Source organism: Neofelis nebulosa, chromosome 1 (genome assembly GCF_028018385.1).
Source record: "Neofelis nebulosa isolate mNeoNeb1 chromosome 1, mNeoNeb1.pri, whole genome shotgun sequence".
In the NCBI taxonomy this organism is placed as follows: Eukaryota; Metazoa; Chordata; class Mammalia; order Carnivora; family Felidae; genus Neofelis; species Neofelis nebulosa.
Genome location: NC_080782.1, coordinates 131,835,789 through 131,862,726, shown reverse-complemented (window position 1 = coordinate 131,862,726; position 26,938 = coordinate 131,835,789). Strand labels below are relative to the sequence as shown.

Sequence of the window (26,938 nt, the reverse complement as noted above, 5' to 3'; positions counted from 1 at the left end):
TCTAAGGAAACCCAGTTACAATAAGTCTTCCCTAAAAAGCAGGGGGGCGGGGAGGGGGAACCAACAAAGAAAAAAAAAATGCAAGCGCAAGCTTTAGTCTTTGCTTCAAATAGAAACATGATCAAAATACTCTGCAGATACAGTAATCAACATTTTTAGAGAGAAAGGCAGAGTATACTGTTATTAAAAATCTGGAATTCAGTGCTTAATTCTTTTACTCAATTTAGTTTCATGAAACAGCCAATCTAGCATTCGTATTATTATTTCAGAAAGCTAGCTAAAACATTAGCAATAGTCTGAGTTGCCCATTAGCAGGGGGAATAAAAGCCTGATTATGATTTTTATGCTTCATGCAGGTCATTCTAAGTTTCACTCAGTATCTCCCAGCAAAGTATAGTACATAATACCTCTTCAGTAGACATTTCACACGTCTAACCAAATGTACGTGCACACCTCTTTTAAAACTTATTTTTGTAAGATACCAAAATAATGCAAACGATGAAAAATGAAAATTCTAGAATACACAGTACTTACTATACCTCAACACTGAAGTTTCTAAAAATGATCAAGGAGCTCAAAAAGAAACATGTTTGTATTTTATTATTTTCCTTTTCATTGATGACTTTTGCTTTTAATTAACAAAACAAACAAAAACAGTAAACAAAAAGCAGAAGAAAAAACCTTTCAGTTTTTACAACAAAACTCACCAAAAATGTTGGTCTTCACAGTAAGTGCAAGGTGAGTATTATTCCTTAAAATTTCAACGGCCTTCGCAAATGTAATGTTCTCAAAGTTTTGTCCATTTACTTCCATTATCTTGAAGAAAAATACAAATTATGACAGAAACAATATTATCTACTTCTGCAACCTTAGGTGTAATGGTGAAAAAAATGACACTGGAACAAAATGCACCCATATGTGAACAATGTTCATCTCTACGAGAAGTGGAATTACCACTTAATTTTTTTCTCTATATTCTATTTCCCCAAATCACTACTAAAAACATTTTTTGAAAGTTCATTCCCTCTGAGATCAAAGAAAAAAATTTTAAGAAACAGGATGGTTTATATATGAAACAAAAATAAAAAAAATTTTTTTAATGTCTATTTATTTTTGAGAGAGACAGAACACGAGTAGGGGAGGGACAGAGAGAGAGGGAGACACAGAGTCTGAAGCAGGCTCCAGCTCAGCACAAAGCCTGATGCAGAGCTCCAACTCACGAAGCAAAAGATCATGACCTGAGCTGAAGTCGGACACTTAACCAACTGAGCCACCCAGATGCCCCTATATATGAAGGAGAATTTTAAATCAAGACACATCAGCTCATAAAAATTAGTGCTTGTGTATGTATATGTAAATTTTACTGAAATACTCTAAATGCAAATTTATTGCTTTTAAAAGACAGAATTCATTCAAAAGTGATACTTTAAATATATCTACTATCCTTTGCTGATGCTGAATCAGGAAGTCGAAAAGCAGCAAGTACAACTGCGATGGATTCTTGCATATGATGTGCTGACCCTTCACAGAAGGCTTCCCAAACTTGGCTGTACCTCCAAATCGTACAGAAAGCTTATTTAAAAAATACTAAATCTAACAAAAAAGGATAAAGAGATAAACATAATGAGGAAAAAAACCACAAAAAACAGATAAGCAGCACAGAGGACAGATGTCAGGACTCACACAATGATTCCAACACGGTAAAAAAAAGACTGAGAAACAAAATACGAAAAGAAAGAGAAACCACAGAAGTAAAATGCGGAGTTGAAAGAAGTCTTGAGTCTACACATTGAAATGGCTTGAGTATTGTGCAAAGATAATAAAGAGATCTATTTTTTAACATATCCCAAAGAAAAATTTGAATTCCACGGACACTGAACAAAGAATCTTTAAGCACCACTGTGGAGTTGGGGGGGTTGGGGATGGGTAGGAGGACAAACAAAGGAAGCTAGAAAAGAAAAAATAAAGGTTGGTTTGGACTTCTCTTGGGCAATACTAAAATGATGTGATACTTTTCTATAACATCAATGCTCTGAGGGATAAATAACTGTGAACAAAGAATTTTATACCCCACTGAACAAAAGCATTATCAAACATGCAGGGACACAAAAAACTATAATATTTATAGGCCCTATATAAGACAAGAACTAAAAGAGATTTGAAAAGTACTAGAAGACACTGGTGAAATGAATCTTAATCATGGGGGCATGTGGCACAGATGAAATGGAGGTGATCAATGACATCAGTAAGGAAGGTGTAAATGTGTACATGGTTATTAGTGATAAACCTCCGAAACTTAATGCCAATGTCAAAAGTATTCTCAAAAGATAAATAATGTTAAAAATGACTTAATAATCTAGATCTAACATTTCAGATCATTTTAACAATAACTGAGAAGACTTGAAGGAAGAGGTAAAAAGCAGATAAATTTTCTCTCAAAAATGAAATAATCTGATTTCATTGTTTTTTTCCTTCCTTGTGAAGAATGAGATGCTCAAATGAGTTTAAAATAAAATACTAGAACATTAAATACACTGATTCTGGAATTCTAGCTACTAGAAATTGTTAATGAATGGTGTGGGGTTAGGCCCAGAAATCTGTTTTTAAAAAGTTCCCTTAGTGGAAGAAGGGGCTCATTAAAATTTTAAACCAGCTTCTTAACCCTTGCACTCTTGGTATTTGGGCCGGGTAAGTCTCTGTTGTGCGGGTGTCCTGCTGTGGGGTGCTGGAGGCTGCTTAGCAGCATCCCTGGCCTCTAACCACTTCATGCTAAGAGTAACTTCTGGATCATGAGAATCAAAATTATCTCTAGACACGCCAAATGTCTCCTGGGGGGAAAAATCACTCCCAGTTGAGAAGCACTGCTCTGCAGTGTGGAAGTTTTTACAGTGTGAATGCATTCATAATTTAAAAAGAAAAGCGCTAGTATAGTTTAGTTAAAAGTCAAATAAAGCCACACTCTAAATGAACAAACAAAACTTTAAAATGGGGAAACATAACCTTCCCAAGTGATTTAGCTAAATTTGAAAAATGACTCTTTGGTGTGCATGTGAATCACCTAGAGAGAGAGCTCTGTTAAAAATACAGATTCCTGGACCTCATCATGGCAGACTGTCACTAGTACAATTAGTAGAACTGAGGTAGGCTTAGGAATTGCATTTTTTAGTAACAAGGTTGTCAGGAATCACATTTTGGAATACACTGCTCTACAGTTATCTAATGCGTATACAGAGAGAATAAATCCCCTCCAACTTCCTCCCGGGGTCTTCTTCATTTTCGTAGTCCCTTGCCCGGCTTCCTCTACTTATGGATGTAGTTCTGTTACCATAGGACCAGTACTTAAGCTAAACCATTATTTATGGCAATCTTTGGCCACTTACCTTTTAATGTTAATTAAATTTCCTTACATTGGTCATGCTTACTTGAAGAAATATCACATGAGAAAAAAAGTAGCAGACATTTTAGTTATAAGAAGGCTTTTAACTCAAGTGGTTGTGTATTTATTTACCTGATCACCACGTTTCAGTCCCGCATCAGCAGCTTTGCTACTGGGTTCTACTCCTTCAACAAAAATACCAAATCCCTTCTCACTTCCTCCATTAAGGCTGAAATGCAGAGGGGACTCCCGGGAAGCCTTTTGCAGCACAACCTGCCTCCACTTGGCCTTTGCAGCACAGGCAATATTCAATAACCGGAGATGACCATTCATTTTCTAAAAAGCAAAAAAGGGTAGAATGTATATAAATGTATGGATTTATTCCTATAGGCTTTTAAAAATCACCTAAAATCATCAGAGTTAGAGTTACATTTAAATACAGAGTAAAACACATACGAGTCAGGGTAAATAAAACTGAAGGAGGGAAAGCTTCCGCAGGAGAGCACTCTCAAGATTTCTCAATAGTTATTTTTTAAAACGTCTAGATAGTCACAGGTCAGAAGAGATTTCAAAATGACGTCCCACTTAGAAAGGGAAGACAAAAAAATTACTTCTCATGGTCTGAACTTTCCTAATACATATTCTAGTGCTATCTTGCTTATCTCCTGGCTGTTATATCAATCCAGAATCTTGCAGGACCTGAATCACCCTTCTGAATAATATCTAACAGTCAAAGACACATTCAAGTCTCTGCCTCTTCGAGGTACATTAGTCCTGTATTATTTTAGGTCTTTTTTATGCCTGATAATATTCTAACTTTCAGGTTTTAACACCAATTTAATATTCAACTATTCTCCAATAGCATAGTATGTGTATATCTTATGTCCATAAAAAGCAGCTAAAGTTTTTTCAAGGCAGGGACGTAAGCTTACACCTGTTCTTATCCTATGCAACACTTTGGAGTACAATGTAGAATTTAATAAATATCTCATGACTGAATGATTACCAAAAAAGAAATCCCACAACTGTAAGGCAATTTCTGTTCTCCATCAGCCCACGAATTATCTACACAGTGAGCACTGGAAAACCCATAATGATGGTGGTGAGCTCCTATGGCCTCTTAAGTTCCCCAGCCTCTGTTCATTCTTCCCATTCTTCACAGAGCTGGAGTGCTGCTGGGAAAGCTACAGAACTAAAAGATATGGGAACAGACGAAAATCTGCTGCTCTGTCCCTTTGTTCAACTCCATCCACTTATACTCTTGAGTAAAATCAATGGTTCTTGGGCATTTGCTATGTGACAGGTTTTCCTTTCAGATGGTTACCTTCATTATAGCTCATTATAATCCTCATAACAGAAACTACGGACTACTATACATAAAACAACTGAGGCATAAAAAGGTTAAGCAACTTGTCCAAGTTCACATATCTAACATGTGGTATAGTTTGAATGCTATTTCAGGCAATCTAACTCCTGAGCTGCATTATTAACTTACTTCCTAAAATCTCAAGGTGCCTGGGGCAGACAATTCAGTTCCAGTTCATAGTTTTATATTTGACACAGAGTAAATTAATTATAAATAGCCACTGTCAAAGTTAACAGGACCTTGAGGGGATTATCTTAGGTGTTATATATTTAGAACAAGTGAAATCACATGCAGAAGGGAAACTCATAAAGTCTAATGTAGATCTGATATATAAAGCAGGCCTTAAAGGTTGCACAGAGTTCAAATAGCAAGAGGAGAAGCAAAGAATTAGTGAAGAATATAAAATAATCCTGTTGGCTAAAATCAAGGGTACCCAGAAAAAATACTGAAGATGTAGGTGAGGTACCTGAATATATAGACAAGGAATTACTTTGGTAGGAAGTACATTAGCTTATTTACAAAGAGAGAAATATTCATCTTATTTGTGGCCTAAAAACAATCTCTGGCCATACAAAATCGCTAGAACAAAGAAATACTAGAACTAAAATTAGCCATTATAAAAGATTAGGCATAATAAAATGAGCCCCTCAATGCGGAGTGAAAAAGAAATGGCTGAGAGGGGCTATAGGAAATAGGCGTATGCTAAAATTAGTGACACAGGTGACTACAGCAAATGAATGGACATCTTGGCCAGGGAATTCAAGGCAGAGAAAGAAGTAGCCCACATATACACTAGAGATCATAAGACTGGCTGACTGGCTGGAGACAGCAACATCATCAGCCTTAAAACGAACATAGAAGAGTCAGGAAGAAGCCTAATTTCTGTTTGGGTTAATGGCAGAGAATGAGCAGAATCTAAAATATAAATTTCGAAGTTCTTAGAGCAGACATTCAAGACACAGGAGAGAATGGAAGTGTTCTGAGGTACTGTTATTTGAGGATCAGGGAAATCCCTAAATCCTGAAGAAAATAAATTCTTTGGAGTCTTACTGTATCTTCCAGATTTTTTTCAAATTCCTCCAGAAATCGAGTCATAGCAGGATCACCTTCAAAATCATTAAAGTGATTGTTTACCCATAATAACACAATCCGTGTTACCTGTAGAAACATGAAGGAGACAGTATAGTTATGAGAGGCATTCTTTCTGTAGAAGTATATTACAAAAGCATGTCCAAAACTGAGGGGGAACTGAGCTATATGGCTAACCCCTTCGCCCCCTATCCTGCACACAAAGGGTTCATTCTAATATGCAGGCATGGTTTGGTCTGAGTTTTTGCTTCCTTGGGTGCACAAGCAACATAGAGAGCCAAGACTGGACCCACAGTGAGAAAACACAAGCCTGTTTACTAAGCTATAAGAAGTACACAGGATGTATACCTCAGACAGTATCCTAAAATACAAGCTTCTAAAGGGCAGGCAATCATATCAAGAGCCTTTACATAGTCAAGAACATGTTTAATCAAAATTATTAACAAACCACATCTGAAACCTACTTTGTTAGAAATACTGTGAGTCTTCAAAATTGTAAAGTGGTTTGATTACTTTGTACCACAGATTAACAGAAAAATTAATGAAGTTGAACCGAATAATGTACCTAACAATGGAAATAATTTAAGTCATCTAGTTTTTAAACTCTGGTAGGATACACACAAAAGCCACCATTTAAACCACTGTAAGGTATACAATTCAGTGGCATTTCGTAGTTATAGGTGTGCAACTATCACCATTACCTAGTTCCAGAACATTTTTATCACCCATTAAGGAGTCAGTCACCTCACATTCTGCCCTCTCTTCTATGTGGAATATTTCATACAAACTGTGACCTTTTGTATCTGGCTTCTTTCACTTAGCATTACGTTTTCAAGATTGATCCATGTTGTGGCATGTACTACATTCCTTTTTATGGCTGAATTAATACTTCATTATGGCTATACCACATTTTGTTTATCCATCCATCAGTTAATAGACATTCGGGTTGTTTCCCCCTTTTGGCTATAGTCAATAGTGCTATGAATGTCGGTATACAAATTTTTGTTTGCACACCTACTTTCAGTTCTGAAAAAATACTAAGAGTAAATGCCAGGTTGTATGCTAATTCTGTTTTACTCTTTGAAGAAATGCCAAACTGTTTTCCAGAGTAGCTATAACATTTTACATTACTATCAACAATGTCTGAGAATTTCATTTTCTCCAGTCACATCCTTGGCAATGCTTGTTATTTCCTTTCCTTTTTGAAAAGCCATCCTAGGGGGTGTGAAGCAGGATCTCACTGTGGTTTTTTAAAGCTTTTTTTTTTTTTTTTTTTTAACGTTTATTTTTGGGAGAGAGAGAGAGAGAGAGCGAGCGCGTGCACGTGTAGGAGGGCAGAGAGAGGAAACACAGAACCCCCAGAAGGCTCCGCAATGTCAGCGCAGATCCCAACACACAGGGCTCAAACTCATGAAATGAGAGATCATGGCCTGAGCCGAAAGTGAGTCGGACGCCTAACAGAATGAGCCACCCAGGTGCCCCTCTGTCTGTGGTTTTAATTTGCATTTCCTTATAACGAATGATGTTAAACGTTTTTTTAAGATTCTAGTTTTTTATTTAATCTCTACCCCTAACGTGGGGATGGAACTCCTGAACCGAGATCAAGAGTTGCATGCTCCACCATCTGAGCCAGCTAGGTGCTCCTTAAACATCTTTTTCATGTGTTTGCTAGCTATTTAAGTATCTGCTTTGGAAAAATCTCTATTCAAGCCCTTTATTTCTTTTTTCTTTTAAAAGATTCTTTTTTTTTTTTTTTTAACATTTATTTGTTTTTGAGAGACACAGCACAAGCAGGGGGAGGAGCAGAGAGAGAATGAGACACAGAATCTGAAGCAGGTTTCAGGATCTGAGATGTCAGCACAGAGCCTGATGCGGGACTCGAACTTATGAACCGTGAGATCATGACCTGAGTGGAACTCGGACACTTAACCGACTGAGCCACCCAGGCTCCCCAAAGCCCTTTGTCTGTTTCTAAGTTGTGTTGTATCTTTATTGTTGGACTATAAGTGTACTTTACACATTCTGGATACTAGACCCTTATCAGATAGAAGATTTGCAAATATATTCTCCCATTCCATGTGTTTCCTTTTAATTTACTGTTTTAATTTTGATGAAGTTCAATCTATGTTTTTTTTCCTTTATTGTTTATGCTCTGAATATCATATCTAAGAAACGACTGCCAAATCCAAGGTCATGATTTTTCTTTTAAGTTTTAAGTGAAAAAAAGTTTTATTTTTGTAAAAATAGCACATGATCACTGCAAAAGATTTAAACAATACATAAGGATACAAAAAAGTTTAATACAGTCAATGATTTTAAATCTCTTAAGAGTTTTATAGTGTTAGCTCTCATATTTAGGTCACTAATCTACTTTAATTCTGTATATAATGTAAGGTAAAGGTCCAATTTCATTCTTTTGCATGTAAATATCTAGTTGTCCCTCATTTATATTTTTGCTCATTCTTTATTTAGCATGCCTTTATTTCTTCAGCAACTGAAGTACCTACACATAACTCCAAAGGGCATTGGGGGGGTAGGGATGGGGGGGCAAGCCTGTCGTTCTGAACACCTTAGTTTCCTAAACAAGAGAACTCTACAGTCTAGCCACATCTAATTGTTTCACTTAAAATATAACTCAGAAAGATACACCAAGCAATTATGGCCCTTCTTTTATTTTTCTTAAAATAACTAACTTCCTACCAATTTGCTGAGGTATTGCAAGTCTTCCCATTAAATGTACAAACACTCCATGAAATAAGCTAAGATTATCTACAACAGCAAACAATGTTTAATGAAAAGAAAAAAATACTCAAAGGTAGATTTAAAATAAATCACTGCAGGGATATATTAAGGACAAAAAGATTATTTTAAAATGATAAAAGTGTAAACCCCCCAAATCAACATATTGCTATTTGGGGCTTACAATCAATCTAAGGTCACTTGAAAATAATTTACTTGGGGCGCCTGGGTGGCGCAGTCGGTTAAGCGTCCGACTTCAGCCAGGTCACGATCTCGCGGTCCGTGAGTTCGAGCCCCGCGTCAGGCTCTGGGCCGATGGCTCGGAGCCTGGAGCCTGTTTCCGATTCTGTGTCTCCCTCTCTCTCTGCCCCTCCCCCGTTCATGCTCTGTCTCTCTCTGTCCCAAAAATAAATAAAAAATGTTGAAAAAAAATTAAAAAAATAATAATAATAATAATAATTTACTTGCTGAATAGTCTTTCTAACTATTAATCACCTTTTAAGTGTTTTATTGATCTTCATGAACAAACATTTTGATAGAGTTCAAAACACTCTCATGCAGCTATCATGTTTTTTGAGTTTATAGCTTTATTACAGCCTATTTCAATTTTTAACTTTTAAGGCTCATTTCCACTTTTAACATGCTGTTTTGTCACAAAACTAAGTAGAGAAATGTTGTTTAGATTAAGTGAATCCTGTTATCAAAATAAGTATTTATCAATTGCAAAAGATTTTATAAATAGAATTTAAAGGTTAAAATCACTTTCATATTTATAAAACCAACCTTATCCCTTAAGCTGTCAATTTTAAACCATTCCAACAGTTTGATCCCAACATCCAAAGGACTTTGAAGAAATGTTCTGTAAGTTAGTAGGAAATCTTCTATATAAGTTGGGTCCACGATGGAATGCTCTTCTATTAAATGCATGATGAGACGTTCAGGTGTTGCCTAAAAATCCAAGGATACAAAAGATTATTAAATAAATCAATAGCTCAGGAAACAAAGAACTCTACTGAGTTCCCTTTGTAGAGTGACTTCCCTTGGTAGTCACTCTATTACACAAGTTCTCAAAGTAGAGTTTTACCCTTAAAACACTTAATACTGGGAGACGGTAGTCTTTATAGGTTGTAATCCACCAGCACCCAGAGGCTGGAAGACAGAAAAGGCAGAGGAATGAAAATATCCAAAAGCATTTACTCAGTTATAGCTGTTTTTCCTGGCATTTTACCATAGGAGGGCTTTTGAATTTCAGTGATTTACCCCTGATGTGGCCTGGGGTAAAAAAACGACAATAATGTCATTTTTCTACAGCTGGTAGAAATGGGAAGATGACTGTCTTAAGGCACCAGAGAGAAGTAGTACAAGTTAAACTTGAATTAAGTAAGAAAAAAAAGAAAAAAAAAAAGCTTTCCTCCAAATTTAATTATCCTTAAATCTCTTCTGCCCAGGATATAGAAACAATACACAAGACCGTGTGTTTCACTGTTTTAACTTCCTAGAAAAGAAGTTTCTTCTTCAATGGTTTCTCCATGCTAGTTCACCATCTTGAGAGGAAACACAAGTTCTATATATAGTTTTTACATTAATTCAGAGTTTTAACCACTTGCCTGTCTCCAAGTTTATAAAAAGGAATGTAAACATTCATCTGCTGCTCTGCTTTGAGCTTCTGAATCAATGTTAAAATTTATTACCTTTGCAGCCTTTTCCTAACTGTATACAGAGAACAAATATAAAAATAGATGTTAAACCAAATATAGAAAATATTGTCCATAATCCCCAATTTCAATTTGTTGCATTCCTCCAAACAATGTCATCGGTCAGAATAACTGTATGGTAAACATACATTCATACTAACAATGTTATCTAAGAGTTTATTGAAAAAAAAAAGTATGCAAATCACTTCTCTAGAACAAAGTCAAACTAAGCATCTTCATATAACCTATTTAAGGGACAAGGCAACCACAGGTCATTCCTATTCTTCTACCCTTCACAACACTCTAAGTCAAAAAGAGTACCAAGTTGGGTTTATCATTTGCAGGCCACTCTTAAAGTCTTTATTTTTTCTTAAAGTTTATTTCTTTATTTTGAAAGACAGTGCATGCGCGTGCACTCAAGAGGGGAAGGGGCAGAGAAAGAGAGAGGCAGAGAGAGAATCCCAAGCTGGATCCATGCTGTCAGTGCAGAGTCTGCCACAGGGCTGGATCTCATGAAGCATGAGATCATGACCTGAGCCAAAATCAAGAATCAGACACTTAACCGACTGGGCCACCCAGGCACCCCTCGATTTGAAGCCTTTAAATCTGGAGGAACTGACGAACATGTTAAAGAAAGGCCATTATTCTGACTGGCTAAACACTGGGGCAGGATGCCTGCAGAGACTAAGATGCATATCAAGAACTGTTTTTTAAAGGTGAGCCCCCATAGGCATGCAAAGTCACATCACCGAAGTGCTCACTAGTATTCAACAAGGTGGGATTCTGGGAGACATGGTGAGCAGAGTTGGCAGGCCAAGGAGATGACTGCCATGGTTACACCGGCAGGACAGAGGCTCGTTATGATAAATAAGTAAATACAAAAAACGTACAAGAGCCACTGACCGGAGAAGGTATTTACAAACATAAGAAGGGAAAGGATAAGCAAAACTGTGGTATCAGAACTGGGATTACTGTTATGAACTTATGATTATTACAAATAGACAGAGACACATACAATGTTACAGATGTGAATGCAATATAGTAAATACATACATATTATTTCCTAGCTCTGTCTGATCAGAGGCTCTAGAAGCAATGACACCTAAATAGCAATGAACAGAGTAGGCGCCCGTATCTTGGATTTAAAAAAAAAAAAAAAAAAAAAAAGATTTTTAAGTAATCTCTACACCCAATGCAGGCTTGAACTCACAACCCAGAGCCACATGCTTCAACTGACTGAGCTAGACAGGCACCCGAGACACGGTGGCTTTTAAAAGCTAATCTCGGGGCACCTGGGTGGCTCAATCAGTTAAGTATCTGACTCGATGTCAGCTCATGTCATGATCTCGCAGTTCGTGGGATCGAGCCCTGTGTCGGGCTCTACGCTGACAGCATGAAACTTGCTGCTTGGGATTCTCTCTCTCCCTCTGCTGCTCCCCTGCTTGCACTCCCTCTCTCAAAATAAATAAACTTTTAAAAAATGTTATTCTCGACTAGTAGGATCTAGAGCTCTCCAGAGAAATGGCTGATTCCAAAGCTGGAAAAGGAAAAGCACAATATGACACTGGAGCATCTTGTTTTGCAGAGAATAAAAAAGCTGTTAAAAACCAATGGGGACATATCAAAAGAATAAATACAGAGTCAGCCTTATTAAGTTCCCACCAAATCTGGGACAACCTGACCAACGGGTCAACAATGATGGTAACAGTACAACACACAAATCCATAGCAGTAGAAATGAATTAATGGGGAAGAGGAGAAGGTTCATCCTTACAGAAAAAATGACAATAAATGTAGGAAAAAAAGGAAATAGCAGATCACTATTTTATTAAAAAAATTTTTATAACATGTTTATTTATGTGCTTAATATTTATTTATTTTTGAGAGACAGTCAGAGCAAGAGCTGGGAAGGGGGAGAGAGACAGAGGAAGACACAGAATCCAAAGCAGGCTCCAGGCTCTGAGCTGTGAGCACAGAGCCCAACGCTGGGCTCAAACTCATAAGCTGTGAGATCATGACCTGAGCCAAAGCTGGACGCTTAACAGACTGAACCACCCAGAGCCCCAAAAGAACACCACTTTAGGCATGAGTCAATGCAAGACCGGTAAATAGAGGTTTGCAGGACATACCGACACTATTCCAGAACATCTCCCATCTAAACACTTATCAATTACAAAGAACACAGTGGTGACTTTATAGTTAGGAAACTTCGCAGACAGACATCAATATGACCAGGTGATTAATGTAAACTTCACCAATGGTGGGACAGGTTGACATTACATGCTCCCTGACATGGTGCACAGAGAAGAATACATCATTTCTGTGGGATTCCTGCCAGAAAATTACGACTTGAGTCTGGGCATGAGGAAACACTGGAAAGATCCACACTGAGGGTGACCCTAAGGAATAAAAGGTCTGTATTCTTTAAAACTGCTGAGAATATGAACAGAGAAAGACTGTTCCTGGAGTGGAAAGAAGTGACATGACAACTAAATGCAACTTTGTTCCGGGATAAGATTCTGGATGAGGAAGGAAAGAGAGCCACTGTTGGGATAGTTGGTGAAAATCTAAACAGGGTCTGTAGGCTGAATGGTTGTACTTTATTAATTTTCATTTCTCAACTTGAAGGTTCTATGGTGTTTATGTAGGAGAGTATTCTTGCTTTTAGGAAATATACAAGAGAATATTCAGAGGGACGAGGCATCACATATGCAGACTGCTCTCAAATGGTTCAGAGAAAGACTGGTGAAAATGGAGAAAATGCAGTGAAATAAATGCTAATAGGTGGGGAATCTGAGGGAAGGAGCTCTCTATACTGTCTTTGCAACTGTTCTCTAAGTTTGTAATTATTTAAAAATAAAGAATTAAAAAACATGAGCCCCCATAAAAAGATAGCCTATGGCAATCCACCCATATGTTCATCTTTTCTACAATAGAAAGCTTAGATTTATCAGTTTAGAAAATGAAAACGCATTCTAGAATAGCCTGACTCCTGGGGAAAAATGCACCTGACATCAGTCCTTCACAATATTAAATAATAAGCTCAAGCATTTGTAATGAATAATAACACATTTACTAATTTTGCAACCAGGACTAACTTGGAAAGAGAAACGGTTATACGTCTTTATTTCCTCTTTCAACTACAATTTCTCTATTTTACATGTGGAGGTCTTAAAAGAGACAGGGTAGTGAAGAGGATGGGGGGGAAGGGAGGCAAGGGGCAAATGGGCAAAGGGTAGGGGAGAAAGGGAACTAGAGAAAACAATATGGGGATCAACATTCAGACTCTACAATGTACTAAGGCTTTTGATTTACCTCATTTAGCCCCAATAAAACCCTGCCATAACATTCCTGTTTTCAGATAAGAAAAATGAGTGTCAGAGAAGATAATGTCTATTTTAAAGCCATAAATAACCAGTAAGCACTCTGCATTTTCATCTACTACTTTCATTTTCTGTTTTGTTTCTAATTATTGCTGTCTTTGGTGAAATTAACTCCCCTTATCAATTGATCATAAAATAAATTTGAAAAACTATGACTGGTATATTCTAAAATAATATCCTATCCATACTGATATTAAATGGCAATGCCATTCTTCATTATTAAAATGTGTAAAAACCAATGGAGAAGCAAAAGAACCAACACATTTGCTTAAATTAGATTCTAGTGTTAATTATCTTGCACTACTGAAAAAGTGGTTCAAAGCCTTTTAAGCAAAATGAAAGCTTCTGTCAGAGACTAATATAATAAATAAAAACACCCACCTTGATTACAATGTGTCCTTTCCTGGTTCCGCTCCGATCTAGTTCACGGTGTTCATGCACCATAACAATTTCTCCCTCTTCCTCAACTTTATGGGTGTTTTTCTCCACATGATTTAAAATTCTCCAATAATCCTGCTGGGCTATGCAGACAAACTGTCCGAGAATAACATGGGGACAGTTAATGAAACTGTAGTACATAAATATATCACTATGCACCAAGGTAGAGCACAAAGGTAAGAAATCGAGTGGCATCACTTTTTTATTCAGTCCCTTTAACTCTTAATAAAAATCAAGGTGAAATAATTCATATACAACGAGACCAAAGAAGTCAAATCCATCTGAATTGTGCTCTCAAAGAAGAAGTGAACATCTACTCTCAAAACTGACACTAGGCAAAGAAAACATGAAGCAGTAGTAAGTTAGAAACAAACAACTCAGAAGTTCCTATTTCTTTCCTTTATTTAAAAAAAAAAAAAGAGAAGAACAGAAAAAGGAATAAGCTGGCTAATGTCAGATATAAATTTAACAAACCAAAATTTCGAATGTTCTCTTCTAAAAATTTATGCTTTGTTCAAATCCACAAATATTTGAGTCACACACAAAATCTAGTTTCCTTTATTAACTGTGAGCTTTTGACAACTCTCAATTCTCAAGTCAACCTATTTTATTTTGAGGAAGAAAAAACAGGCTCAGCCACTTTAAATCAACAAACAAGAGTTACAAGACTCAACAGATAACCTTACCTGACAATCATCTACTTTAGTCCTAACAACTCCATGCATATACTGCTTATCCAGAGTGGGAGTAATTCCAAAACTATTTCCCATAAAGAGATTTTCAACTTTTCCATCTGGATGAGTGATTTCTACAGTGCCGTTTAAAATAACATACCATGAGTCAAGCTACAAAGAAAAAGACAGGTTTTAAGAATCTTTTTAAAAATATAGTTACAGTTAACTTTGAAAAATAATCAACATATTGAATTTATATAATTTAAAAAAGAAAAATAGAGATCTAATTACATATTACTTTATACTCTGTCAGAAAACAGTCTATGCCCATCTACACAAACTAATAAAAGCTCATTTTAGTCTTTCTTCTTTTAGTCACCAAAAGACATCAGGGGACTTTCATAATTGACCAAACACTCAGAGAAAAATTATGTAATGGTTAAAACCACAAACCTTGAAATCTAAATCCAGACCATGCCACTAACTGGGTGAGTGACTATGGGCAAGTTATTTAACCTCTCAGAATTCCAGTTTCTCTACTTCTAAAATGGGTTTAACAACAGACCTATTAGGGCCTTTCTGTTAATTAAATGAATTTATGCATACCAAGTGCTTAGTACAGTGCCTGGCACATAGCAAGCACTCAAAAGAAAAAAAAAGTAGCTGGTAATTAATTCAGAAATTCTGATTTTTAAGGCAGAGATGACAAAACATTCAAAATTTCTCCTAATGTTAAGAAAATACTGCCTTCATTTATACAGCAACATATAATGCTCCTAGAAGACAACTCAATATGTAGTCATCAAAGAACACTTTTCTCCTTCAGTTAGGCTCTTACCAGCCTAAACTTTTAAGTGTGATTTATGGGAAATCTGGATTATTAGTTCTAAAGGAGAATCAGTAGCAGTAAGAAATATTTTTTTAAGTGTGTTTCGGTTATTTCAAATATAAAATTCACTCACTATGGAATTTATGGATAACATAAATTACTTGAGGACAGGGACTGTGTCAGATTTTTCCACCACAACACTTCCTTTATCGAGAACAGTACCCAACACAAACTAGGCATACACCAAAGTTTTGCTGACAAACTGTGAAAAATTAAGAGAATACAAAAATTTGTGGAAAAGAAGAGTTCTTCAAAACTCCACTGTTTACAAAGTTGTTGCTAACAGTTTAGTTTTTCTATGTTTATATTACTTTATACTGTTGAAATACTTGTCTTGTGTTTTAGGAAAATTTAATTGTATATTCATGAAAGTTTTTTTCTTGAGCATATCCTATGAGCCAGATGTTTAGAATATGGGGAGAAAGCACGTAAATGAAGCTAGAGACATAGCCTCTGCCTTCAAAGAGCTTCTATCAAATTTTACAATAACCTGAACACCACCTACATAATATTAGACCCTGTGTGAGTATAACAATTATTTAAGCATTGCTTATTATCGAATTATAGTTTAGTCATTTCTAATTTTTACTATTAGAAATATGCTGCAATGAACATCTTTTGGCATAACTCTGAGTTTTACCTTATGTACTGAGCAAAGACACTCATAATGAGTGAAATAGGATAGAACCTGTTAATTCTTCAAGGCCCGTGTTAAAAATTTCTAAATGATTTTCCAGAAATATTGTTCATATTCCTATTAGCAGGATATGACAATTTTCATCAGTTGACATGTCAGCATTAATTTTTATCAGTTTGATAAGAAAAACAGTGAAGTGATTCCTAGCAGCAGTAATACCTTTCAAGTGCTCTGCATCCTTCCTCCACCCACCCAAAGTTGCCAGCCAAGCATTTCTTAACAACAACCTGCTACCACATAAATGCCTCGCCTGATAGCAGCCCACCAGGAGCCATAAGTATCAATACATTTTCCTCACCTTTTTTTTGAAGTATAACATAGAAAATGGATACAGAGAGTAATACTCAATAAATATTTTAAATAATGATATACAAATAGAATGATTGAAAATTTTTCTTAATGTCTTACAACTTAATTTGAGAAGAGCAAATTTGGTTCAATAAATGTTCTTTATTGAACATCTATTCTATGCTAGGTAAGTCTATGGCTGGGAAGTAAAAATTAAAACAAAGTAAAGCAAAATCAAAAGTAAAAACTTGTATCTTCACAAATCATAACTAAGCCAAACTCAATATTCATGTAAAAAATTGTATACATTTCAAAACTCAGGATTTACAAAAGACTAAGGAAATTAAATCATTCTAAAAATTACCTCCCACACTAAAAAATAGGTAACATTTGCTAGCCTACCTCTTGCCCATCTTCCAGAATAACAGCTCCGGCCTGCTCTACCACTTCAAAAATCATTACTGAGCAGAGTTCTCTCCTTACAGACATGGTCATGTTTGCAAAAGCAGGGAGCTGGTGCATAAACTCCAGTAACTGTTCTATTAAAAAAAACAACAACAACAGAAATTTTGGTATAGAGACCATCAAAGACTAAACTTTACAAATTCAGTAAAATCTAGAATTGAATACTCAATTTTCTAATCAACTTAAGAATTTATGCTGCCAATGTACAGGAACCAAGGTATAGATGAATGCTGGCTAAAAAAAAAAAAAAAAAATCAATGATTTGTTTAATAGATATATTCAAACTCACACAAAAATATAGGCAAATTGGAAGATAACCAGGATTCACAACCTCACAGAAAACCACAGATTCAAATGCAGTAATTTTCCTAGCCTGAGATGTCACTCCATGGTAGTTAAGTTAGTGATGTCCTTCAATCTAACTCATCAGTGAAAAAGTCTTTGATCTAGTTCTTATCAGGCCAGAATTAGAGAAATGTTATTAATAAATGTCAACAATTAAGTAATTAAGGATAACAAATGTGAATTCTAGTTCCAAACTGTCAAACCAACTTCAAGATACCTCTCTTTATAACCAACAAATGCTAATGAGCCAACATTCTCTGGCACAGATATGAGAGTAATAAACATAAATATAAGGGAGAAACAAACATACAGTCAGCTAAGTGATGAAACAGAAATAACTATAAAGTGGTATCTGCCCAGATAATTGGGAGTTGATTATATTTCAATTTTTAAAAAAACTTTGCAAATAGCACAGTATACAATTCTTTATCATTAAAAATGCATTTTCAGTTTCTGCCCAGACAATGCCCATAACATGAGTCTAAACTGCAAGTTAATTAACTATGTCATTATGTCATTGGAATGGCATAGAATAACTATGTCATTATGTCATTAGAATGTCATTAGAATGGCAAGGAATATTCAAATGTAGTGATCTTTACTCACAAAGATTTATGATTTAGTAGCAGCATCTTCTGATTTGAATTAGTAATACGACTGCTATAGAAGGGAAATCTAGGATAAAATCTTAGTTGAATCATAACAATATATAATGACACACTAAGTGAGTCTAGGAGAGGATGGTTTCAATCCATCGACCTCTGGATGATGGGCCCAGCATGCTTCCATCCACCGCACCACTCTGTTTGCACTATAATGACACTAAGTAATCTTTGCTCTTAAAGGTAACATTACCATTTTTAGTATTATTTAATCTCCCAAAGTAATTAGTTCTGTAAGAAATTACAAAAGGGAAAATTCATAAACTTTTATCTACAAATTACATATAAACATTTTTTTCAAGCTAGAAGTAAAAACATGACTTTTGCTAACATTTGAAATTTAAAAAAAGCTAGACATCAGACACTGATGTACTGTATTTTAAATATCTCATGGACATGAAGGAGGAAATTACTTTAATGCAGTCAAGCTTTTATCAACTGGAGCAGCCACAAGGTGAGGGCTACATGGCTGTGAAATCTATCACCCCAATACTCACCAGAGTTGATTCAGATGATCTGGCTGGCTAGGCAGGTGTCCCCTTCCTCCCTGACTGCTCCATGGGCATCCCTCTGCAAGCAGTGTGCTCAGTGGAAGGATCAACTTCCCAGATAGGGGATAACTGACTGTTCTTTAGTCAAGGGTATAAGGGTATACCAAAAGCTGTACTCTCCTGCTGGAAACTCCAAACAAACTCTGCAGTTGGGGCAGCTAGACTCAAAGACAGCTCTAAACCTCTTGTTATTCACAATCTTGTGCAGTCCCCTCCCATATTGTATTAGGATTGCTTTCTGTGACACTCCTGAGGCCAAATCACAATGTGGCATCTGCCTTACTCTTCCTCTTGATTACCTGCTTTGGGGGAAGCCAAATGCCATGTTGTGGACCTCTCTATGGAGAGGCCCACCTGACAGGGAACTGAGGTCTTGTACTAAAAGCCATGCGAGTAGCCACCTTGGAAGTATATCCTCTAGCTCAGCCCAGTGAAGCCTCAGAGAACTGCAACCCTGCTGATATTCTGACTACAACTTCATGAGACACTGAGCCAGAACCACTCAGCTAGGCTGCTCCTGAATTCCTGACCCACAAAAATTATGAGAAAATAAATGTGTGTTCTTTTAAACCACTAAGCTCCAGATAATTTGTTACGCCACAAGAGGTTAACTACATATGAATTAAAATATAAAATTCTAATTGTGAATACATATATTTCTTACCAATGTCATCATCAGTTTTGTCTGCAGGTTCTTTCTCAAGACATTCTCGAACAAGATCTCGCCCCTGTAGTGGATCTGTTCGATCAATCTCTTCATCTTCCTCTTCCTCATCTTCAGAATCAACAGGTCCTTCTGGAAGACGTGTTAAATCTACATCTCCTACCTCACTTTCTGTAGCCTAAAGAAAGAAATCTTGATCACTTATTCATGTTGTAAAAATTTTGTCACAGCCTGAATTAATCAAAACTACCCCTCCTAACAATATAAACAACCAGGGAATACTGTGTTCTATCAAAAACAAAATGATACTTATTTGTAAAAGGTTTCACTCTTCAAAAATATGGGCTGATTGTTACATAGTATAACATCCAGGGCTCAAATCTGAGCCAGCAAGTATAAAATGGTCAGGAGATGTAAACACCACTAAATGCATTCATCACTATTTTCTAACCAACACGTGTATTTTTTAAAAGTAAAATATTTCCTAAACCAGGAAGTGCAGGAAGGAGTTTACTAACAATCATTTCATGAGTATCTATTCGTCTTTGCTGGGCGTTGTAAATAAGATATTCTTTTACCACAAAGATTCAGAGTTCAGTAAATAGGCAATCATGTAAATTAAGAACAGAAGTGTAAAACTGAAAAGTGCTAAAATAGACCAACTGTGAAGTACTGAACACATACTTACAATGTCCCAATACCCTTTTGGTGAACCTAACAGTATGCAAAGATGAGTTGAGATTATCCCAATCAATGTTTGAAGTACACTTATATTTACAACCTCAACTTTGGAAATATATTTGTAAATATAATGTCTCAGATATCTGTGAAGTAACTAGCAGATTTCTAAAAAAACTAAATTTAAATGTCATTCAGAGAAAACAATGATAATATTTTACAGAAAATAAAATTATCCTGAAATGATTATTTAATACTCCTAAACATTATACTCACTTGATTCATATTAAAAATGAAAAAGCATGAATACTGAAGCAGTTACAGAAACAATGGGTTGAACATACAGGAATTTCATAATAATAAGCATACAACAGGTATGAGTGAAGAGTATGGCATCTTCATTCAAATATTTAAGTGTCATCACCTATACTAAACATTTACTGTTTTGACTGCTCAGAAGAGCCCCTTTCTTCTGTTAGGGACTTACTGTTCCTCTCTAATTTAACCAAGAGATTCCAGTGAAGAACAATGTTCTGCCCCTGACTATGGAAGCTAAGGCAGAAAGAACTCTTGTCTTCATTTTTATAACTGGAGCTACAGGGCAGAGCATTCTTTTGTCTCTGGTTACTGCTTGGGAAGAATGTGATAACAGCTACATGGGAATGCCATTCTGTGATGAGAGAATGGAACCAATTGGCACGGAAAGGGGCAAGGGAATGAGAAGGAAGGACACTGAACAAGAGACAGACATGGAAAGATACAGAGCAACAAACCAATACAAATAGAACATGCATGATAGAGACAGCAAGAGCAAAGCAAGTGAAGCAAAGAGCACCTGTGACTGAAAGTGCTGGGGGCGGAGGAGGAGGAGCAAAGGCAAGCAAGTTGCAGGGAGCCACAGAACTAGACAGACAAGGCAGGGGCACACACCTGCAAGCAACCAGGTTCCCTGAGGCCAAAGCTGCCTCTGCTTTCTGGCTACGGAACTTTAGAGTTTAAGGGGAGATATTTCTGAATAAAATACCCTTGGAACCATTAGAACTGCAAGCAAGTTCTAATTTCAAAAAATAAGATTTAAAATGTGTACATGCTAACATGACTTTCAAAAACCTAATTTATTTACATGTAATGATTTTAATCCAAGAAACTAGTGTGAAAAAATACTAAAGCAGTATTTTTCATACAAGTTTATTTAATTTTTCAGACTATAGAAGCTCAACCCCAGAATAGCTTTTTTCCATTTTATCAAATTTTAAGAACAATCTACCTTTGGGTTCCTAAACCACTATCTTCATCATAATTTCAAGTTTTCATCCTATGATCCGGACTATTTCAACAGTCTCCTAACCTTTTATATTATACCTGATAAAAACATAGCTCATAGCAAAAATAAGCAAGATTCAATTCACGTATGTGGATAAGAGGCAAGGTCTATTGTCATCTGTGTAAAAAGTGAAGATACCTAAAAAGAAAATTCTTAAAAAAAATTTTTTTTAGTGTTCATTTTTGAAAGAGAGAAAGAGAGACAGCGAGCACGAGGGCAGAAGGGGTTGAGAGAGAGGGACACACAGAATCTGAAGCAGGCTCCAGGCACTGAGCTGTCAGCACAGAGCCTGACGCATGGCTCAAACTCACAAACTGTGAGATCATGACCTGAGCCAAAGACTGACGCTTAAATGACTGAGCCACCCAGGCGCCCCTTAAAAAGAAAATTCTTAAGGGAGAATGGAAGTCAAGGGTACAGTTTGTGAGAAGGGTGCTTTTAAGGATATGTGCAAAATAAAGAATATAACCTATATTTACAATTGTCTTAACTGTACTTTTTCGAAAGTAGAATAAAAAGAAAAAGAATGAATAATATCATTTAACAGAGATTAAACTGATAAAATGTTACAAGTATACCAGAAGGATGAGGCAAAGAATTAAAAATAAAAAAGGAAGAGAGGTCAAAAACATGCTAGAATCTTACAAAAGAATTTTCTTCTTCTTACAAAAGAATCTTGTAATTTATTTTTTTAAAATTATTATTATTTTTTTAACGTTTATTTATTTTTGAGACAGAGAGAGACAGAGCATGAATGGGGAAGGGGCAGAGAGAGAGGGAGACACAGAATCGGAAGCAGGCTCCAGGCTCTGAGCCATCAGCCCAGAGCCCGACGCGGGGCTCGAACTCACGGACTGCGAGATCGTGACTTGAGCTGAAGTTGGACGCTTAACCGACTGAGCCATCCAGGCGCCCCAAGAATCGTGTAATTTAAAAATAAGTACATAAAACAAGCTATGGAGAATCCAAGGTCTAATTCTTTGACTAAGCAAAGGGAAGTTAGGTTTTTTAAGTTAGGTCATTTTAGATAAAATGACCATCAGGAGTGGAAGTCATTGCATGATACTTCTGAGGATGCAGGCCTTGGAAACAGTTTAATTCTCTAATAACTAGGTGAGAATTTTAAATATGTATTACTCAAAATGTCCAACATATAACAAAAACTTACAAGAGAGAAGAAGGAGGAGGGAATGTAATACATAACCAAGAGAAAAATCAATCAATATAAAGAGACCCAGGAATGAGAGAGATGGAATTAGGAGACATCAACTTCCAACATTGTAAGTAAGTTTTAAGATATAAAAGGAAATACAAATATAAGTAGGGTGAAAATGGGAAATCTAAATAAATGTAAATTCTAAGAAGAGTAAACTTGAAAAGAGGCAATAAAGGGCACCTGGTTGGCTCAGTTGGTTGAGCAGCTCAGGTTGTGGTCTCACGGTTCCCGAGTTCAAGCCCTACATTGGGCTTGTTGCTGTCTGGGCAGAACCTGCTTTGGGATCCTTCGTCTCCCTCTCTCTTTGTCCCTCCCCTGTTTGCACTCTTTCTCTCTCAAAAATAAACATTTATTTAAAAAAAGGGGGGGGGGTCAATAAAAACTACCCCAACTGAAGAAAAGAACAGAGCCATAAAGAAAATTTACCAGAGTCCAAGAGACTAATAAAATCATTATCAAAAGTTGTTATAAAAAATGTAGGTCAACAGATATGCCAAATTTGTTAAGGCAGGGTACACAGAAAATCAGAGCCCTGGCCTTTCAACTACTTTATCCTAGCACCTGGAATACAGCAGAACCTCAAGAAGATAATGACAAGTAAGTTATGTGTAGTGGGGAAAAAAGTATATTGGTAAAAGAGCTAAGAGAACAAGTTTAGGGGCACCTGGGTGGCTTAGCTGGGTAAGCCTCTTACTTTTGATTTCAGCTGAGGTCATGATCTCAAGGTTCCTGAGTTAGAGCCCTGCAGCAGGCTCTGTATTAACAGGGTAGAGCCTGATTGGGATTATCTCTCACTCCCTTGCACCCTCTCTGTCCCTCCCCTGCTCATGTATGCACTCTCTCTCAAAATAAATAAACATTAAAAAAAAAAAGTTCATTAAACTTCTGTTTTTCCATTCCTGCAGTGTAAATGCGTCTCTGTGTATATGTGTAAATAGAATTTGGTGAGGCTAACAGTCTGAGGAGATTTTCTGATGACTTTGCCTTCCCCAAATAAACCACCAGAGGATATCCTTTTCCTGTTTGCATCTAGATAAAGAATGAGGGGAACTACAGGTTGGAACGAAAAGTTATACAGACTTAACAAAAACCACGTTTTCAATTTCAGAGCCAATATTAAGCCAGAACCTTAAATTTTCAGCGCTTCTCTTTGCTGCATTCTCATTGTGAGTACTTCATTCTATCTTTTTCATGGACCACTCAGTCCTTGTTTCCTGTCTCTCTGGTTAGCGGAAGAAGCCTGTGAAATTGATCCTTCACAGTAACACTGTCTGGAAGAGCCCATTCCATAATCTCTGCAATAGGTCAGGCAGGTCAAGGAAAGACTCCTTTGCCCTAGATAATCAAGCTTTAGTCAGTAGTGATCCTCTGCATTTTCCCTGGAAACAATATTGGTTTCTACTTTCAAGTGTAATTCAACTAAAAAAAAAAAAAAATCCAGATTACTTCCTAAGTGCCAAAAGTGTGCTTAATTCATCAGGGAATACACACGAAATAAACTCTGCCTCCACAAATTTTCCACTCATGACCCACAGAAAAACTGCTGTGGGGTTCCAAGATCTGAGAGACCATGTGAAAATGTCATCTAGGTGAAGTGGCAGGTAGAAGAGCATAACCAAAACACAGGGCTAGGAAAAAACAAACATGTTCAGGGAATAACATATGTATTTGTTGTGAACCAGAATCTAGAATGTTCAAGTGGGGAATAGTGGAACATAAAGCCAGACTTGCAGACTGCGGTTAGAAGTCAAAGACTAAGACTGTGAATACAAATCTGAAATGAAATGAAGAGTATAAATCAGATAATGGTGAAACACTTAAGCTTTTATTGTTTTTTAAATTTTTTTAAATGTTTATTTATTTTTGAGCAAAAGAGACAGAACATGAGTGGGAGAGGGGCAGAGAGAGAGGGAGAGACGAATTGGAACCAGGTTTCAGGTTCTGAGCTATCAGCACAGAGCCTGACGCAGGGCTTGAACTCTTGAGTCGTGAGATCATGACCTGAGTTGAAGTCGGACGCTTAACTGACTGAGCCACCCAGGCACCCTGAAGCACTGAAGCTTTTAGAATATACAAGTAGGGGCGCCTGGGTGGCTGAGTCGGTAAGCATCTAACTTCGGCTCAGGTCATGATCTCATTGTTCGTGGGTTTGAGCCTTGTGTCATGCTCTGCAATAACAGTGTGCAGCCTTCCTGGGGTTCTCTCTCTCTGCCCTTCCCTAACTCTCGCTTTCTCTTTCTCAAAATAAATAAACTTAAAAAAAAAAAACTAAATAAATAAAATAGAGGAGTAAAGTCATACTATTTTTAGAATTTATTTCACGTGGGAGTTTATAAAATGTGAGTAGTCAAAGATAAATGAGATTATGACTAGGACACACATTTTTATTATTTTTTTTTTAACATTTATTTATTTTTGAGACAGAGAGAGACAGAGCATGAACGGGGGAGGGTGAGAGAGAGGGAGACACAGAATCCGAAACAGGCTCCAGGCTCTGAGCTGTCAGCACAGAGCCCGACGCGGGGCTCAAACCCACAGACCGCGAGATCATGACCTGAGCCGAGGTCGGCCGCTCAACCGACTGAGCCACCCAGGCGCCCCAGGACACACATTTTTAACGGGAATATTAAAGCAAAAGAAAGCACGTGGTATGGCAAAGCTAGGTCAATGTCCAATGACCATCCCAGTGGCAATGGGGTGCCCCAGTTCTGGAGAGACTGGCAGTAGAGTCATGAAATAAGGACTCATGCTACCATAGAGAGAGTAACTGAAGCAGTGGGATTTTTAGGACCATGTTGACTTCCTGCAGAAAAACTAAGAAAGATAGATAGGTGATGAACGTGTGCCTGAGGTTTCTAAAAAAGAAGTTAACGAAAAGACAAGTGCTTTATTTCACAATATTCCAGCTCTTGCTGGTATAAACAGACTGAAATAAATAGAAAAAGGAAATCTAGAAAGAAGCATTCCTTATTTGAGTATTCTATGAAGATACATAAAATATTTATTCCAAGAACAATTTAACATCTTAATGTATAAGCTTACCTACATTTTAAGCTTATCTGATTAGAAACATATTCATATCAAAATGGTAACTTGCATTTTCCCCAGACTGTGGTAAATGCTTTATTTTAAAGTTTCCTTGAGAGCCAAGGACTGTTATATTTAAACCAGAAAACATGAAAACTGTTAAGAAGGAAATGCATAGGAGCACAGCCACATATGTGGCCATATAAAATGGTGTTAACAATGATCTTGTTAAGAAGTGCTGTTCAAATGTCTCTCTTCTCTCTTCTCCTCAAATCTCCAAATTAAAAATACGTGCATTAAAAAAAAAAAAAAAATACCTGGGGCACCTGGATGGCTCAGTCAGTTGTTCGTCGGTCTTAAGCTCAGGTCATGAACTCAAGGTCCCTGAGTTCAAGCCCCACTTCGGGCTCTGTGCTGACAGCTCAGAGCCTGGAACCTGCTTCAGATTCTGGGTCTCCCTCCCTCTCTACCCCTCCGCCTCTCACACTCTGTCTCTCTCTCACTCTCAAAAATAAATAAACATTAAAAAAAAAAAAACTTGCATTACGTCACAACGCTTTGCTTATACTGTTAGAAGCCATGACTAGGTTAAGTGTTCACTTTTAAAATCTTTCAAGTGCCAAAATTTGGATAACCAGACTACCTCAATTATTGCTGGCCAATGTATACATACACAGACAACATAGCCTGTAACTTAACGGTGTATTCACAGCTTGAATGGTACTCCAAACAAGGACTGAGGTCAAGAAAAGACTAAGGTTCACTACTGAATTTAACTCTAAGCACTCTTCTTCCCTTTGTTTTAGTCTGAGGATCTGATTGGATACACACACACAAATTGGTTGTTATTTACCTTATCTGTGTTTTAATTGTAGGTCTAGAAATTCTGCATTTGGGGGTAACATTTTATCAATCTAATATTCTGTACTTATTCCTTTTATTCTCTAGTATTTAACTTTAATCTTTTTCAAAATTTTATTCAATTTTTTAAAAACTGTACACTCTATTTACATCCTTCATAAAATGTGTTAGAGAAATACTAATGTTCACAGAGAAAAAAGGTAAGAAAAACCTAGCTAACATAATAAAAACTACTCGCAAACCTACCACTAATAGAAAACATTATTACCATTTGGTCCTCTTTCATTCAGATTTACATTGCATGTATAACATATACACAACATATGTAATTATGTATTTAAGTATATTTATTTTAACATAGTGGTTTCTTCTGTTTTTATCTTTGTTTTTAACATAAACTGTTTCTATCCACTGGCTATTCTCTTAAAGGAAGTCCTCAAATTTGAGGATGTTTACCTTCTTTGGCCACTCTTAAAAAGATTTTATCTTAACTTTTTACATATTTGACTTTGG

At 36.6% G+C, this 26,938-nt stretch overlaps 1 protein-coding gene across 15 annotated transcripts in view; it reads right to left on the bottom strand.

Moving 5' to 3' along the window:
* RAPGEF6 (Rap guanine nucleotide exchange factor 6) overlaps positions 1-26,938 on the bottom strand; it is a 191,051-nt gene that overhangs the window by 66,839 nt on the left and 97,274 nt on the right. For all 15 annotated transcript variants that reach the window (XR_009257722.1, XR_009257730.1, XM_058716651.1 and 12 more), the window contains 8 exons: positions 19,320-19,497; positions 17,035-17,171; positions 14,771-14,929; positions 14,028-14,180; positions 9,354-9,518; positions 5,793-5,900; positions 3,509-3,712; positions 708-816 (listed from right to left, as the gene is read on the bottom strand). Coding sequence is in view for 13 of the 15 variants with exons in the window: in XM_058716651.1 (XP_058572634.1) it covers positions 708-816; positions 3,509-3,712; positions 5,793-5,900; positions 9,354-9,518; positions 14,028-14,180; positions 14,771-14,929; positions 17,035-17,171; positions 19,320-19,497 (1,213 nt within the window). In the remaining 2 variants the exon portion in view is untranslated. The remainder of the gene's footprint in view (positions 1-707; positions 817-3,508; positions 3,713-5,792; positions 5,901-9,353; positions 9,519-14,027; positions 14,181-14,770; positions 14,930-17,034; positions 17,172-19,319; positions 19,498-26,938) is intronic.